General features: G+C 38.2%; 1 protein-coding gene across 1 annotated transcript in view; it reads left to right on the forward strand.

Annotated features, from left to right (window-relative positions):
- Positions 1-16,562, forward strand: part of pcxb (pyruvate carboxylase b) — a 224,896-nt gene that overhangs the window by 184,227 nt on the left and 24,107 nt on the right. Inside the window, exons 14-17 of the mRNA XM_060874658.1 lie at positions 323-479; positions 2,287-2,527; positions 2,636-2,885; positions 14,331-14,575. Of these exons, the coding sequence (XP_060730641.1) occupies positions 323-479; positions 2,287-2,527; positions 2,636-2,885; positions 14,331-14,575 (893 nt within the window). The remainder of the gene's footprint in view (positions 1-322; positions 480-2,286; positions 2,528-2,635; positions 2,886-14,330; positions 14,576-16,562) is intronic.

The raw sequence follows: 16,562 nt of genomic DNA on the forward strand, positions 1-16,562 counted from the left end.
TTTCATTTCCCTTCTATAGCACTTAACAGTAGACATTGTCATGAAGCAGCTTTACATAAGGACAAGCCCAAGGTGACAGTGGCAACAAAAGTTGACAGGAAATGAAAGCCCAACATATACTTTGTGAGACTGAGCGTAATGAAAAGATGTTCAGTATAAACCTAGCGTGAAGAAGAGTTAACTTGCATTATAAACAGGAATAATTGTATATTGTTACAATAAGTAAATTGCTATGTGAATCATTTAAGTGGAATATGTAGTTTCTGTGTGTTAATGTCAAGGGTCATTTGAGTATTTGTACATCTGTCTTGTTTTTCTGTAGGTGCTACATTCGACGTGGCTATGCGCTTCCTCTCAGAGTGTCCGTGGCGTAGGTTGCAGCAGCTGAGAAAACTCATACCCAATGTACCTTTCCAGATGTTGCTGAGAGGAGCTAATGCAGTGGGTTACACCAACTACCCTGACAACGCTGTGTTCAAGTACAAACATACACTTGTGCATGAACTCAACTCTTCAAACACACACATTAAAATAGCTGTTGTTTGAAATGTACTGTGCATACAGAGGAAAGACACAAGTGCATACATTTAGTGGCTTTTTTATTCAGGCGAATCCCGATACTCGTGATCCACAGAATAGGTCAAATGACAAGTAAGCAGCATGAAAAGGGCAAATGCATAATCTAGAGAACAAGTGAGACTTCAAGAAATACAGAAAAAATGGAAATGGCTCGTAATAAATGCAACCCGTGTAATGTAGCATTAATGACAGTGACACCGTAGGGAATAAATAGACTCATCAGAACCTAAACCTAGAACAGGTGAACACAAATGGGTAATAGGCCAATAGTCAAACAGGGGTGAAGACAGGACCAAAAACAAAAACACATGTCACAATAAAAGCATGAGCAGTGCAGGTCATGCTGGGAAATGCACCATGCACTGAGGTGATTTGTGATACTGTAATACAATTTGAAGTGTTAAGACAAAAAAGCTGCATCATTCCCGATGTGTCCCGATACATTCATTGTTGTTTTCATACTGGTAGCTTGGAGAATTACAGTATGATGTGTTTGATGAGCAAAGGCTTCAGGCTTAGTTTAGATTTGTATATTATGACAGAAGATAAAACGTGAAAGTTTAGTCTTTCTCCATGTTACTGCAACAGGATTTCACACTTCCAGATGTGTAAAAATTCACACAATTCAGTTTGTATAAAAAAGGGTCACGGTTAGGTTAAAAACTTTGTCCTTTATTTTGAATTCATTCCTGTTAAAACTACCCAACCGCCCACACTGCTCTGGCTCATCCACATTCATATGAATGTATATAAATCTGGTATCATGTTCAGTATCACATTAGACTGTATTCATGTCCATACTGTATATGATGAATATGATTACATCATTTAATATCCTTGCTCCATTCATATACTCCCTCCATCTCCATGGATATGATGACAGTATGAACTTTTCCACACAGTGATCTTTTCCTCATTGTCTTTTCTGACATGGCCTCTTGTGCTTTTTTTTTTTTACGTTTGTGTAAGAAAAAACACTGTACTCAGTTACTATTTTTCAAGGCCAGAAATGAATGCTCTGCACTGAGGTGGGTGTGAGAGGCATAACATCTAATGTGGCACTCATTTGCTCTTGCAGTGTGATTTTCAAAGCCAGATTTGACAAAAATTACTTACATTAATGTACAGGATACATTTTCTGCAACTCATTCATGATGTGAATGAAAAGAGATGAGAGAGGAGAAGAGGATATCAGTCCTTCATTCTAAATAGTCATCCGAGACAGTGCACAGCGACAAGCTGGCAAGATGTAACGGCTATGGCTGTCAAAATCCACAGGTGTAGTGAGATTTTTAAAATATGTTTGGACTAAAGCTGTGCATACTCCTAACAGGTTAGACTCAGGAGATGTAGCCATCCATTGTTTAGTAAACACATGCAAAATTGCAGTCAAAACAGAGTGAATGTCTGAACCAATAAATATCTAAAATAGTCAAAACCAGACAGAGATAATCTAAACACGCAAAAGGTCAAAAGACAGGCTGGGTCAAAACAAGGTGTCAAGGCTCATGGCTTTAAACTCGGTTTAGCACATACACACGGGCAAAACAGTATTTTCCTGCACTAATCATCTTACATCTTCTTAATGCAGTTTGCTACCTAAACCAAGTACTGTACTAACTAACATATTAACTTGTATGTAACATCTAAGAACTCAGTTGAAGCTTTTGAAGATGACAAGCCTTTCCTCCCAATCTCTATGTTTAGGTTTTGTGAAGTGGCAAAGGAGAATGGTATGGACATCTTTCGTGTGTTTGACTCTCTAAACTACCTGCCTAACATGCTGATGGGGATGGAGGCTGCTGGCTCAGCTGGAGGCGTGGTGGAAGCAGCCATCTCTTACACAGGAGATGTCTCTGATCCTATGAGGCAGAAATACTCACTGGAATATTATCTGCAGCTAGCGGAGGAACTTGTCAAGGCGGGGACGCATATACTGTCTATAAAGGTAAGAGGGTGTGCATGTGGGAATGTAACAGATGTACACACATATACGTAATATAACATGAAAAAGACAATGCAGTGATATTGAGAGGTTCTCTTACTCTTTCTCTAGGACATGGCGGGTTTGTTAAAACCCGAGGCGAGTCATTTGCTGATCACAGCTCTGAGAGATCGATTCCCAGATGTTCCAATTCACATACACACTCATGATACGGCAGGCGCAGGCGTGGCAGCCATGTTGGCATGTGCTGAGGCGGGTGCTGATATCGTAGATGTGGCAGTGGACTCCATGGCTGGCATGACATCTCAGCCCAGCATGGGTGCTATAGTGGCCTGCACCAAAGGCACGAAACATGACACTGGTGAGTGAGATCCTTGTCAGTTATATTCAACATTTTGAGTCATCGCTTTAGGATTTGAGTCTTATGTTTGATTTGTCCCATGAATGTTTATGTGACTGTGAAGTCAGTTACGGCTGAAAATATTATTTCTGTTTTATGGGTCATATAGCTCTCTAGAGGTGATGTACAATCTAGTTACATATAATCCAGACAGAGATTGATTCAGATCTTCTGAATTTTCAGACCTTTGGAAATCTAAGGTAAAATAATTATAGTAATGGGAAATGAAATGGGGAATGAAAAATAAAACTAGGGACTATGTAACATAGGCTCTAGATGCTTTAAAGCAAAGGATATAAGTAATATAAGGAAACTATAACAGACAGAATAATACAGCATGTACTGGAAACTGGAAAGAAAAGTAAATATTAGTTGAAACACAACAGAAAGACAGTGCGAGTACATTTAAGCCCTTTGGAATAAATAAAGAGGCAAAGAGAAAAAGACGGCTGCATCCAAAGATCCAAAGTTTGATCTGAACTGATATTTCTCATCTCCTCACTCTCATATGAGATAAAAACCAGAAATGTCTGTGATTTTACAGTATATGAAATTGTATTATAAATATTGTGAAGAACTTTTATAAAAGCAGTTGGTGGTTTGTGTTGTTATATTGGCTTTCTGATTATAAGACATCTTTCCAGTAGAGATTCAATGCAAAATCAGCAGGAAGTGTTTCAAAAGGATAAAAACTGAAAGGCACTTTAAAAAAAATAATGAAATCGGTAGTCAGATTAATTGTCAAAGCATCACTACCATCCTCTTTCCGCTGAGCACTGTGCTGTTAGACACAGCTTCAAAGCAAAAACTATGACAATCAATACACTCTGCAGGAGTAAATTTAACACAGTGGGCATTTATTTAATACTGCCGATTTTACTGTGTATGATATTGTGGAACAGGATTTGTGAGGGTCATCAAATGGCCATTTTTGCGAGCGGTGCCAAAGACTCAGGCGGAATTTTAATGGTCAACATCTATCAAAGCGGTGTAGGGGTTGAAGCCGCACTTGAAACATTGTAAAAGGCTTTTTCATATCCTAAAATATTGTCTGAAAAAGGATCAAATGAAAACACTCTAAATCTGACATTTTATGTGAGCAACAGAGGGGGGGAAAGGGTAGAAAGAGGATGTCCTCCTTACATTGTAGTCAGTGCATGAAGACTGGCCCCCCACACACATGCTTTTCATTGGGCATGAGAATCTTCAGACAGCTCCAGCCGAAATAAGACAGTCTTCCTGATGTAGAGCCGAGAGAACACAAGCTGAGCCACGTCATCCTCCAGAGCACTTTCTCTACTCTTCAGTAAACGACTATGATATAAAGCAGCTGATGGTGTTTGGAGTGGCCAGGAGAAGCAATCAGCCTGTTTCAGGGATTGAGGACAGACATGGTCGAGGTTGAACAGGAGATGACTGAAGAGCTCTTAGAGAGAAGTCATAGTATAGGTTAATGGAAGCTTTAGAAAGCTCCGCATTTGAACAAAACCACAGGGAAAAAGAACACACTAAGTCAAATCGACTCTGGCAGAAAATTCCCTCAGGAGAATAAAACACAAACGTGAAAGTCCCACAGGAGAGGGAGATGAGCTTCAGGACAAAAGAAAAACTGTCAGATGTTTAGCGTAGCTGATATATGCATGTCAGATCAGATTTTTTTCTGCAGTAGTTAAAAATAATGTTTTTTTTAACTATGATACTATGTTTATTTTGGAAACTTATTTCTATGTATGATGCTACTGGATGCTTGAAGGAAGGAAGGAAGGAAGGAAGGTAGGTAGGTACTGTAGGTAGGTAGGTAGGTAGGTAGGAAGGAAGGAAGGAAGGAAGGAAGGAATAACAGGATTAATCAATGAGGATCATGTGATTTAAAAAGATACTAGAAAACTAGCTCAAATCTGGTGTCTTGGGAGAAGCATGTGTTCATCCTCTCTGGTTGGTTGCTGGTGCTGGATAAAGAGGGGCTGGCTGGCGGGTGGGAATTGGCAAGTGACCAAATTAGGGAGGAAAATGGAAAAAATGTAAATCTGCTTTTTATTTTCTTTAAAGTAAGATGCAGATGTAAAATATTATTACAGTGGAACTGTAATAAATGTATTTTGTTTCCTATGCCTATTATATTTAATATGGCTAGAGTGTTTTAATAGCAGATAGTGGATTTGTATAATTACTGTAAATCTGACTGCTTCTAATACTGTACTACTGGCATCCACCCAAAAATGCATAAGCATGCTGCACTTGTTTTATTTATCATAATAATATCATGTTTCCCAATGCTAATTACCGGCTACAACTCATCTGTTACTGTTTCAAAAAGCAGTGGTGTCTGACATTAATTTTACCTTCATTTCCTGCCAGGTCCTAAATTGGATCCTGAACATATGTCACATGTTGATGCTTCAGCCTGAATCTTTTGCCATACTATCTACCATTATCTCCCTCCATCTCCTTTACTTCGTCATCTTGTGCGTTTCCCCCGACCCCTGCTCCAGCTCCCCCATTCAGCTTTATCCACTGCACACACATGCAGGCCCTTACCATACACTCCGCAATTTAAATTTTTATTCTGTAGCTCACCGTGCCCAGTGGGTTTTCCAAATACAGCAGCCAGTCAGCATTTTACCAGCCACGATGCTGCAACTATTAATGTATCTGTATTCCTCTTCAGTCTATAGAATACAAATGGATGAATTAGAATTTTTATTATTAATTTATTCTGCATTTTTAGGAGAATTGTATGTGTTGGATGTATGTGGGGCTTTTAAGTGCTGCTGCCTTGGCTGGTAAATAACCAATTCATAAGACAGGTAACAGACTTTCTTCTTACCTTGTTGTTTCCACAACGCAGGTTGTCTCGACGTTAGCTGGGTCACATGGAACTGGTCCTGTTTTTCTCTGTATACTCTGTTCTATCACTATTCGACCTGGTTACATTTACATTTACATTTACAGCATTTGGCAGACGCCCTTATCCAGAGCGACGTACATAAGTGCTTAAATCTCTAACATTGAATACATTAATGCTGGCTCACTAGGTTACATACTTAAGATACCATGAGTTTAAAACATTTGTTCAAAGTTACAATGAAGAAGTGTCAAAGGTTGTGGGTTTTTTTTTTGTTTTTTTGTTTTTTTTTAAATGCAAAAGATAAGGAAAAAAGTGTTAGTTGAAGTGTTTCCTGAATAAGTAGGTCTTCAACCGCCGCTTGAAAATATCCAGTGACTCAGCTGTCCGGACCTCTAGGGGAAGTTCATTCCACCACCTTGGTGCCAGTACAGAGAAGAGTCTTGTAGTATACTTGCCTCTTACCCTGAGAGATGGTGGAACCAGTCGAGCAGTGCTGGTAGATCAGAGGGTGCGGGGTGCAGTGCGAGGAGTGATGAGCGCTTTGAGGTAAGAGGGAGCTGGTCCATTTTTGGCTTTGTAGGCCAGCATCAGTGTTTTGAATCTGATGCGTGCAGCTACCAGAAGCCAGTGGAGGGATCGCAGCAGCGGGGTGGTGTGGAGAACTAAGGCAGGTTGAAAACAAGCTGTGCAGCTGCATTTTGGATCATTTGCAGAGGACGAATTGTGTTCATAGGTACTGTAGACCTGCCAGCAGTGCATTACAGTAATCCAGTCTAGAAATGACAAGAGACTGAACAAGTACCTGAGCAGCCTGTGTGGACAAAAATGGCCGAATCCTTGTGTTGTAGACATGTTGTAGAGAAGAAAGCGACATGAGCGAGTCACATTAGCAACATGAGAGGAAAAGGACAGTTGATTGTCCATGGTTACCCCAAGGTTGCGAGATGTGGCTGAAGGGGAGATCAGATCGTTGTGTAGGGATATAGCAAGAGCATGACCTGGGGATGAATCACCTGGGATGAAGAGCAGCTCAGTTTTGCTAGGATTGAGCTTTAACTGATGAGCAGTCATCCATGATGAAATTTCTGCCAGACATGCTGAGATCCGATCAGAAGCTGTGGTATCTGAGGGTGGGAAAGAGAAGATAAGTTGTGTATCATCAGCATAGCAGTGGTTGCGTCACACCGACTATATGTCAGGTGTAGTGAAGCTTCCAAAGAGCCAAAGTAGATCAAGTTTTCAGAAATTTACAAATTTATACGTGAAGATAAAGTAGCAGGAAAATTGTCAGGAGTTCAGAAGTTGTGTGTGCCACAGTTGGTACATATTGTGTGTAATATGCTTTGTTAGGAACAACATCACTGCAAGGTTGTACTGCAGACTGTGTTGCCTGCCAGTGTCAAACTTTAGCTTTATTTTTCAGCTGGACAGGTGCCTTCTTCTCAGGTACTGCACATAACATACACACCAGCATAATTCAGCAGTTTGGCATTTCAAGAGAGCAGCTTTAGACAGTCAGTCCCTCCAGTATTTAGTAAGATTTTAAAGTATTGTTTGTGATTGTTGCAGCAAAAAATGCTTGATTTTGCTGTGGCTATTTTCAAAATTTTAAATTATTGCTTTTTTTGTGCTTTTTTTGTGGGAAAACTGACTTAAATTTGTGAAATTGCAAGAACAGGATTCTGCTTTTAAACTACTACCAATGAAGACAGATTTGTAATGACTTTCTACGACAGCATTACTCATATAATACATGCATGAACCCAAGAGGTTTTGTTTGAATGCATGTTGTGATGCAAATCAGAAATTAGAAAAAAAAATCTCTCTCAAGCGTGTTCAAATATTGCAGAGTTTGTTTGATTTTGTATTCATTTCTGTGAATGCAAAATGCTGTAGGGACTGTATAGTTTTTCATATTTTATCTCATTTTAAACCACGATCAGATTCCCCTTCTTTATATAATTAAAAATAAAAATAGGACATGAACCCTCCTCCTCTGAGCTAATAAGCCTGTGCTGTGAACACTTTAAACATAGAGTTAGAGTAGATTATCATTCTAAAGGAGATGTGGTATAAAGCTGGCTTTGTCATTCCTCCAAGCTAGATGATGTGATGTGGGTGGCAGCTTGACAGGATGCTGTGGTTGGCTTCATAGATGTCAAGGATGAGTGTGTGTGAACGTTTATCCTTCTGCACTGGATTCACTGTTATAGGACAGAGGAGGAAATGGCAACAATGGAAAACTGTTTTTTTTTTTTTAAAGGTTTTGGGGAAAAATAATAATAATTTAAACATAATGAACATACACACACACAGACACACACACACACACACACACACACACACACACGCTCTGTGTGCATGTAATTTGCAAAAGCAAAAGTGTATTGTGTGTGTGTCACTGTTGTGTGTCATATATGGAGGAATATAATCCTATATAATCTATAATCTTAATTTGTCTTGAAGAAACTAAAACAAAAAGAAAAGCAAATAGTGATTTTTCTTCATGATTTATTGTGATCTTGTTCATTTCTGCCACTTAGAGAATTTTAGTTGAACTGTAACCAAGTTCTGTGTTTCTAGAAAAATGGTCTCTCACATGGGACAGTTTTTTTGTTTGCTCACAAATGTTACATTTTTGAGTGTGTGTGTGTGTGTGTGTGTGTGTGTGTGTGTGTGTGTGTGCGCGTGTGTGTGCGCGCAATTCATGATACTGTACCATGCTCAGATCTGCAAATGACCTCTATAACATAAAAGAAACACAGTTCGGAGGTCCAAAATGGAGCATTCTATGCAGACTCATCATCTGTAGAGAACTGTATTGACAACTGAACCCAATTGTAATATATATCGAATTGTGTTTATTTTGTATTAAAAACAGTTTTGTACCTGTTGTCAGAGAGAGACACCCTCTTATTCCTCTTATTATTATTATTATCATTATTATTATTATTATATTTTATTATTATTATTATAAAAAGCAGCAGATGACAGCTTATGCTGAGGACCTCAACAAACATAATGAACTGGCAATCAAAATAAGCCAACTAGAAAAACTATTGATTGTATTTCAGGTTCATTTCATTTAATATTAACAATCTGTGTATATATATATATATATATATATATATATATATATATATATATATATATATATATATATATATATGTATATATACTGTATATAAAAGCTGTCCTTGTGTCTGTGCACTGCATTTGTACCTTATGGTATGTGTAATTACTAAAAGAAAAGAATTTCAATTTGTTTTCTAAGTATAAAGAAAAGAACAGAGTCAAAACTCACTTATGGAAATCTAAGGGCGGTTGTTAGAGCAGTGAATAAACATTTATGCAAAGCATATTCTTGTAAAAGAATTTTTCATAAATTTCACAAGTCATGGAATTAAGCCTTAAATTAACCCCTCAATCTGTATAATTCATCTTTTCAGAGAGATCAGACATAAAATTTCTAGCTCAAATAAACACTCAGTTTCGGCCTGATGGTCTAAATGGGTTTCTCTCATTTCTGTCTTATCTTTATAGCTAGCGCATAACTGGTGTAATTTGATACTCAAACTGTGCTTTAAGAATTTTCTTTAGTGTTAAAAACAAACCAGTTGTCGGTCTTTTCTTCAGTGTGTGGAATATAAAGGACTTCTTGCATTGGATCTTACACATGCATCTGATGTGTTGGCTAGAAAACGCCTTTAAGCTAAACATTGCTGTTACATTCTCACACTTGCCAACATCTTTACTCTTTTATATTTTTCTTTTTTATTATTGTTTTTTTTTATTTAACTTCAACTCAGCATCTAGCAGTAGGTTTTGCCAGTGCAGATGTAGTTATATTTGTCAGGACAATGAAGAGAGAGAGAGAATAAAAAAGACCTTCCAGAGTCTCTTGTGTGTACATACACACATTTTGCTGTATCCCTCTCTCTCCTCACCCATCTGCTCTCTCTATTTTATTGCACTAACCCTTTGGCCTTCTTTTCCTCCAGTGCATCAGTTTGAACACAGCACAAGCCTGTGCCTGCATGACTATCTATTTTCTCTCTCTCTCTCTCTCTCTCTCTCTCTCTCGCTCTCTCTCTCTAACTCTCTCTCTTCCTCAGTCATGTGTACTAGTGGGATGGTGGAGCTGGAGGGAGTCAGCCTTGTTTTACTTTCACTCACAGTCTCCAGTATCTTTTCCAGCTTTCTATAATACAGGATATCTTAAGCATCTACAGCCTATTACCAGTGGCAGAGGAAGAGAGAGAGAGAGAGAGAGAGAGAGAGAGAGAGAGAGAGAGAGAGAGAGAGAGAACGACAGTAAGAGCGAGAGGACAAGATACAAAAATAACTAAAATGGATAATTAATTAGATTAAAAAGTACTTAAACCACCTGTATATATGTAAATGATTCTGAAGTAGTGTGTGTGTGTGTGTGTGTGTGTGAGAGAGAGAGAGAGAGAGAGAGAGAGAGAGAGAGAGAGAGAGAGAGAGAGTGCACTTGCACTCATCTATGATTGGATGGTTTCATTTATAAGCATCTTTGTAAAGCCAACTGCGCAACTTATTAATTTCTCAGACCCTGACCTCCACTGCCTCTCTCTCTCTCTCTGCTTCCATCACATACTCACTTAATAACATGTAAGAGTGCTAGTTAATTGAGTTGTCTAAGAGCTGTCGGCACAAGCAGACACCCAAGTAAGTTCAGTGGATGGGCTGCATTTTGTTAATGAGACTCCTGTTGATTTCATTACTTTAGATTTCACCCCCGTGATCAAAGCAGCCGAGACACGGAATCGTGCACACAGTTCATTTCCATTACTCTATGTTTCTTCCATCTTTATCCTGTGTATTCATTTTAGAGTTATTATTTGCTTCATGATTCATTGGTGGTGCCACAGTCACAGGGTACACGCTTGCAAAGAAAAGGAAATTTGTACTCTGCTCTTTTTATCTTGCTTTATTTTCAAGAAAGATTTATACCTAAATAAACATCACATCTACCATGACCATGACACACTATTTAAATTTGCCACCTTGCATTTAAGCTTCAACTTTGATAAACCACTGCATGTGATATGGAAGGTGATATGATGGGAACTATGTAGCTGGCAGAATTTCTGCGATGTATGATTTCAGAATCGTTTACATTAGGTGTCATGAGTGTCACCATCAAAACTTTGACTACGTAAGAATGTTAGACAGCAGGATTTTTAGGGCTGATGTTCAGTTTTGGTGACTGCAGTACAGTTTTATAGTGAAATATGTGAAATACCTCAGAGAGAGAGAGAGAGAGAGAGTGGGAGAGAGAGAGAGAGAGAGAGAGAGAAAGTGAGAGAGTGAGAGAGAGAGAGGAAGAGAGAGAGGGCTAATTTAAAAAAATTGAAAAAGCAGACTTTACGATATCTTTATCTACAGTATGATAAAGATTTCTGTTTGTTGTCTTTAATGTCATATTAGCGTGCCCTATAGTCCTATAAACACTACCTTTATCTAAAATAAAGGGATGCCCAAATCCATTATTCTATTTTTATACTGTATAAGAGATTATATAATGTGATTTTAATTCTTTTCTTTTGTCTCTGTGTAAAAAGCAGCCAGTGTATATGTAGATGTCCTGTACTAACTTTTTAGCGTTTTCTTTATACTTGGATGTACTTTAATATTGTCTTTGTATTGGATTAGTAGAGCTCCTCTCTAGTCTTTCAGGTCATGAAGCCTTACAGACCCTGTAAGTTTGTATTACAATTTTTCTGCTGTTTGCATATTCAATAAGTCAAAGGAAAGTGTCTGCAAATCGATTAAGATATGAAGTTAAAAAGTCAGAGAAATGGTTTTGGTGTCTGATTCATATGTGTAGGGAAGTTAAGGGGCTAAAAATGGCAACTAGTTCCCTACTGTTCGATTTGCTTTTGCTTTTCCCCCCAATATCTTTATCATTCTCTGTCATTCCTTTTTTCACTTTCAGTGAGACATTGCCTCTGCCTTCACCTCATTTTAGACTCTCTTTGCCTTCATTTTTCTTCTCTTTCTCTCTCCCTTGCTGCCGTTTTACATTGCACTGCATTTTGTCATTTCTAACCCCATTGTTTTTTTTTGTATTTCTTTCTCTCCAGTATATACTGCATCACTCGTTTTTCCTCCTTCTGTTACCTATCTGACTACAGTTGTCATTCTTCTCACACCTTCTCTACACCCTGTTTTCTCCCTCTAAGTACAGGGTTGCATCTTGCTTCAGAAATCCAATGAGATGCCTTTACCCACCATTTTCTCTGTAACTCTCTCTCTGTTATTCATGTGTTTCTTTTGAAGGCAATTGAGAGAAAATAGAGAGTGCACTGGCCATTTTTTTCCCACCCTGGAACTAAAATGAAGCCCATCTTAGGAATTCTTCTTCTTGAAGACACATGGAACTTATTTTTGTGTGCATGTGAAAATGTTATGATTTTGATTTTAGATTGATGGTATCGTCGTTCACACATCTTTCAGGATTGTGATTTGGCCTCCATTAATAATTCAGTCCACTCACGTTCTTACCTTCGCTCACACTCACACATAAAGGCGATCTCAATCAAACCACACACAACTTAGTGGTGACTTCATTATGTACTAATGGCCCATGACACAAACTGGATCACAGTAGAATAATACCAACTAATCTGCTGCAGTGTGTGTGTGTGTGTGTGAGTGAGAGAGAGAGAGAGAGAGAGAGAGAGAGAGAGAGAGAGAGAGGTGAAAGGTGCCCCTGACTGTATGGACTGTTAGCAAGGGGCTTAATTAAATCAGCATTGATAACCGTTCTCTGACATTAGCGTGGGTGTGTTATTGATTGATGGCGTGTTTGGTAAGAGATCTCAGCAAAATTGGTTCTGGATCACTATCAGGCTCTAATGTCTCGAGAGATGGCCAGAAAAACAGCTCTCATTAGGCACAACACGTCACTCGCATTCATGCATTCTATGTAATTTTATGTTATTAGCTGTTCTCTGCTGGTCACACGGCCATTAACAAACATTCGTTTCTCTCACTGTTTTGTTAATGGAAATTTCCAATGTGCTTTCCTTTACTATGGTTAAGTGCTCAACTCCCTCTAATCTAATTAGCCAACTGTCTCTTTCTGTCTGTTTTTAATTTGCAATCATCCGTTGTTAAAGCCATTGTTTTTCTCCTGTTTTGTTTTATCACTGTCGTCCCTTTTTCCATGGATACACATAAAGCTATAAATATTAGTCATTTAAACAGGTATTTAATCCTGCTCAATAGGTTACACTGTAGACGTACAGTCATTAATTGTAGTCATTGATTTGTTATAGAAAATATGTCTATCCCATCTATCACAGAGAAAAGAGATTAACATAGGATGTTAAAATGTTTAGGATGTTCATTAAGTAAGGAAGAACACACACCAGGTCATGTGCTGTTAGAGGAAATGAATCCACATCCGGGTGATTTAACATGGTCTGACATCCAGCAGTGTATTATATTCATGACCTGAATTCTGTTATTCTGCTTATAACACAGATGTTGACCAATGATTAACAATTTTTATTTATTAATGGCTGACACACTTTTAAGCTTTTATACACGTAATTCTATGGACATCAGTTCCTCTTATTGCTTTAGGTTATAGCAGCTATAAACAGAAAACCCCATCCAGTCCTCTCTTTTATATCTCATTTGAAGATAATAAGACAAAACAAATCGCATGACATGAGAGCAGGTTACTGAGAAAATGACCAGGTGACTTTCCCACGGTGGAATAAACATTTTATAAATGTCTTCTTACAGAAAGCTTCACATATCAGTGAGTATACTTTACTGACACTTATAAAACAACAACCTTCTAAAAATGCATCAATCAAAAATGCTTAGATTATGTAGATTATTTAGAAGTGATCATGTATTATAACAAACTCATTATTACAAACCTATTAATCCAATGAAGTTCTTCTGATTCTTCAAGAATTCATTAGAACTTTTGTTAAAATGTCTCATTCATTCTGTGTGATAAGAAAGTTCTCAGAGTGTAGATGAGCTCTCTTTCCTCACTTTAAAAATGAATAGAAAGATAAGTTTCTGTATCACATTCATTCTTGACCCCGATAGAACAGAATAGGTCATATTTCCTCATGTTCCTTCATTTCCCTAATAACAACCAAGACAAGCCAAGACTTACATTTACTCAAGTTCTTTCATACTAAGGAAGGATTTTTACTAAGGAAGGATTTTTTTTCCCAGTGGTGAGACTTCAACAGCAATGGATATAACAATGATGAAAATATTTGCATTGCAACAGATGATGAAGGACTTTTGTCCAAAAATATTTCTTTCTTTCTTTCTGTTGTGTCGTGAATTTGAAAACGAACTGCTACCTCCCCGGTCAGTTCTAGCCACTTAAAAGAAATAAGGGGAGAAATCAGGTCAGTTGGAAAAGCTGGTCACTCTGACGTCAGAGTGATTGAGCTCATTACTATTCATACTGTCAAACACTTTCTCATGATATCTACTTATAATCTATTATATAATTTATATTTACTGTATATTTTCCCTTTGTGTTCTCTCAGGCATATCTCTGGAGAATGTGTTTGACTACAGCGAGTACTGGGAGGTCACTCGTGGACTGTATGCTCCTTTTGACTGTACTGCCACTATGAAGTCTGGAAATGCCGATGTCTATGAGAACGAGATCCCAGGAGGCCAATACACTAACCTGCACTTCCAGGCCCATAGCATGGGTCTGGGCAACAAGTTTAAAGAGGTGAAGAAAGCGTATGCTGAGGCCAACAAACTGCTGGGTGACCTTATCAAGGTAAAAACAGTTCTCTCTCTCTCTCTCTCTCTCTCTCTCTCTCTCTCTCTCTCTCTGTCTTTCTCAATCTTTCTCACACTCTTTTATTGACTGTCTCAGTTCTGTAATTTGGTTGAAAACCTTTCTCTTGAGGAAAGCACTGGAATTTTCTATTATTTGAAATTGATTTAGCTGCCTGACTTTTCCTGTGGAGCTTCCTAAATCTAAAACCAAACGTAATTTATTTCCAAATCAAATATAAGCATATTAGAAGCACACGATAGGCCCACTGCCATTTTGTTTATACTGTTTGTATGCACATTTATTATATAAATAAAATGCTATCCATTATAAATTACACCTTCATTAAAAACAACCAGGGGAATCCAAGTTAGCTAATTTACTCATTTGCAATATAAATCTGCTTAATTCAGGTTAGCTAGGATCCTTGATTAGTCCTTGTGGATATTTTGTGTGTGTGTGTGTGTGTGTGTGTGTGTGTGTGTGTGTGTGTGTGTGTGTGTGTGTGTGTGTGTGTGTGTGAGAAAGAGAGGTTGGGGGTTCATCTGCATATCAGTTTATACCTCATCCCCACAAGCATTTAGGTCTTTCTTGCCACACTCCACCTTCCCTAAGGCTGATCCATTGAAGCGTATTCAGCCTTCTCAGATTTTGCTCAACCTCTGATGCTTTCCTGTTCAATGTAATCATTTACGCAGGCTCTCCTTGCAAGTTTTCATACATGCATCTACATCCTTACGAGTTTTCATACATGCATCTGCATCTTATTGTTATTCGCATCACACGCTCTCTTCTTCGCAGTCTCTCTGCGTCTCTGTCTTTCAGGCCTCTAAAGTGCCTGGTTTTAGAGGAAGGTGATGAAATCTTTAGGTTCTTAGAGCTTTCCTGAACCTTGTTTAAAAACTTCACATTTGGTTGTTCAGGTTGAAAAATATATTTTAATCATATAATCATCACTGACAAGGTGATTGGTTGGTTGAGTATTTTGTTTCTAGTTCATCGTCACCATCAATTGATGGCATTTTAATTATTTATGTCAGCCCAAATAATTTGTGCTTCCTGACACAGCTTTATGTTTACATTGGATGCAACAACCACAAGCATGCGACCTGCTATCCAGTGCAAACACTTCTATACTGTATGTGCAAGAGCTTTGCATTTTCCAGAAAACTAATGTCCACACACATAATTTAAAAGGATCACAGTCTGCTTCATGCGGAGACACTGACCAAACAGTTTATTTGTGTTTATCATAGTTGCCTGTGTTGATCTAATGAGAATCATTACTGTACAAACTCTGCTCTGCTCTTCAGCTACAAGCTGCAGAGTCATAAACACTGTTGTTAATTATTATTTGAACAAAGTTCACAGAGAGAAGACAGATTAAAGGAATGAACTTAGTCGATTTAATAAGCTCTAATGCTACCAAGAGCACCATAACAGCAACACTGTGTTTGGCCCAGATTCTCCCTCCTTCTGGAACTGTACTGTATTCCTCATTTATTCATTTGGAAGTTATTCCCTCAGTGTTTTTTTTTTTCAGTGATTTGATGATGCTGGTTGAGAGATTTGTGTAACAGTCTGCTGCAGAATATTTCCTACGTGTTCATTCGGGTTGAGATCTGGTGACAGTGCAGGTCAAAGTGTACGATTTCTATCATTCACATCCTCTTCAAACCGTTCAGTCAGCCGCTGTGCCCTGTGGAGTCATGCTGGAAAAAACACTCCCTTCATGATAGAATTGTTTTCTTATAGGATCAGACTGAAAAGCTTTGTATTGATTTGTAGGGAACAAGATGACCTAAACCACGTCAGCACACCTACACACAAAGGTCCTCCACAGCATAACAGAGCCACAGGATTTTCCTTTAATTTGTCTTTCATCTGTTAAAATGATGCTATAGTGCAATGCCTCGTTCACACATGCAGAGACACAAAGAGACCGAGCAACAGAGATCATTCATTTTTAATGAGAGCTGTTTGACTT

Source organism: Tachysurus vachellii, chromosome 7 (assembly GCF_030014155.1).
Source record: "Tachysurus vachellii isolate PV-2020 chromosome 7, HZAU_Pvac_v1, whole genome shotgun sequence".
Lineage (NCBI taxonomy): Eukaryota > Metazoa > Chordata > Actinopteri > Siluriformes > Bagridae > Tachysurus > Tachysurus vachellii.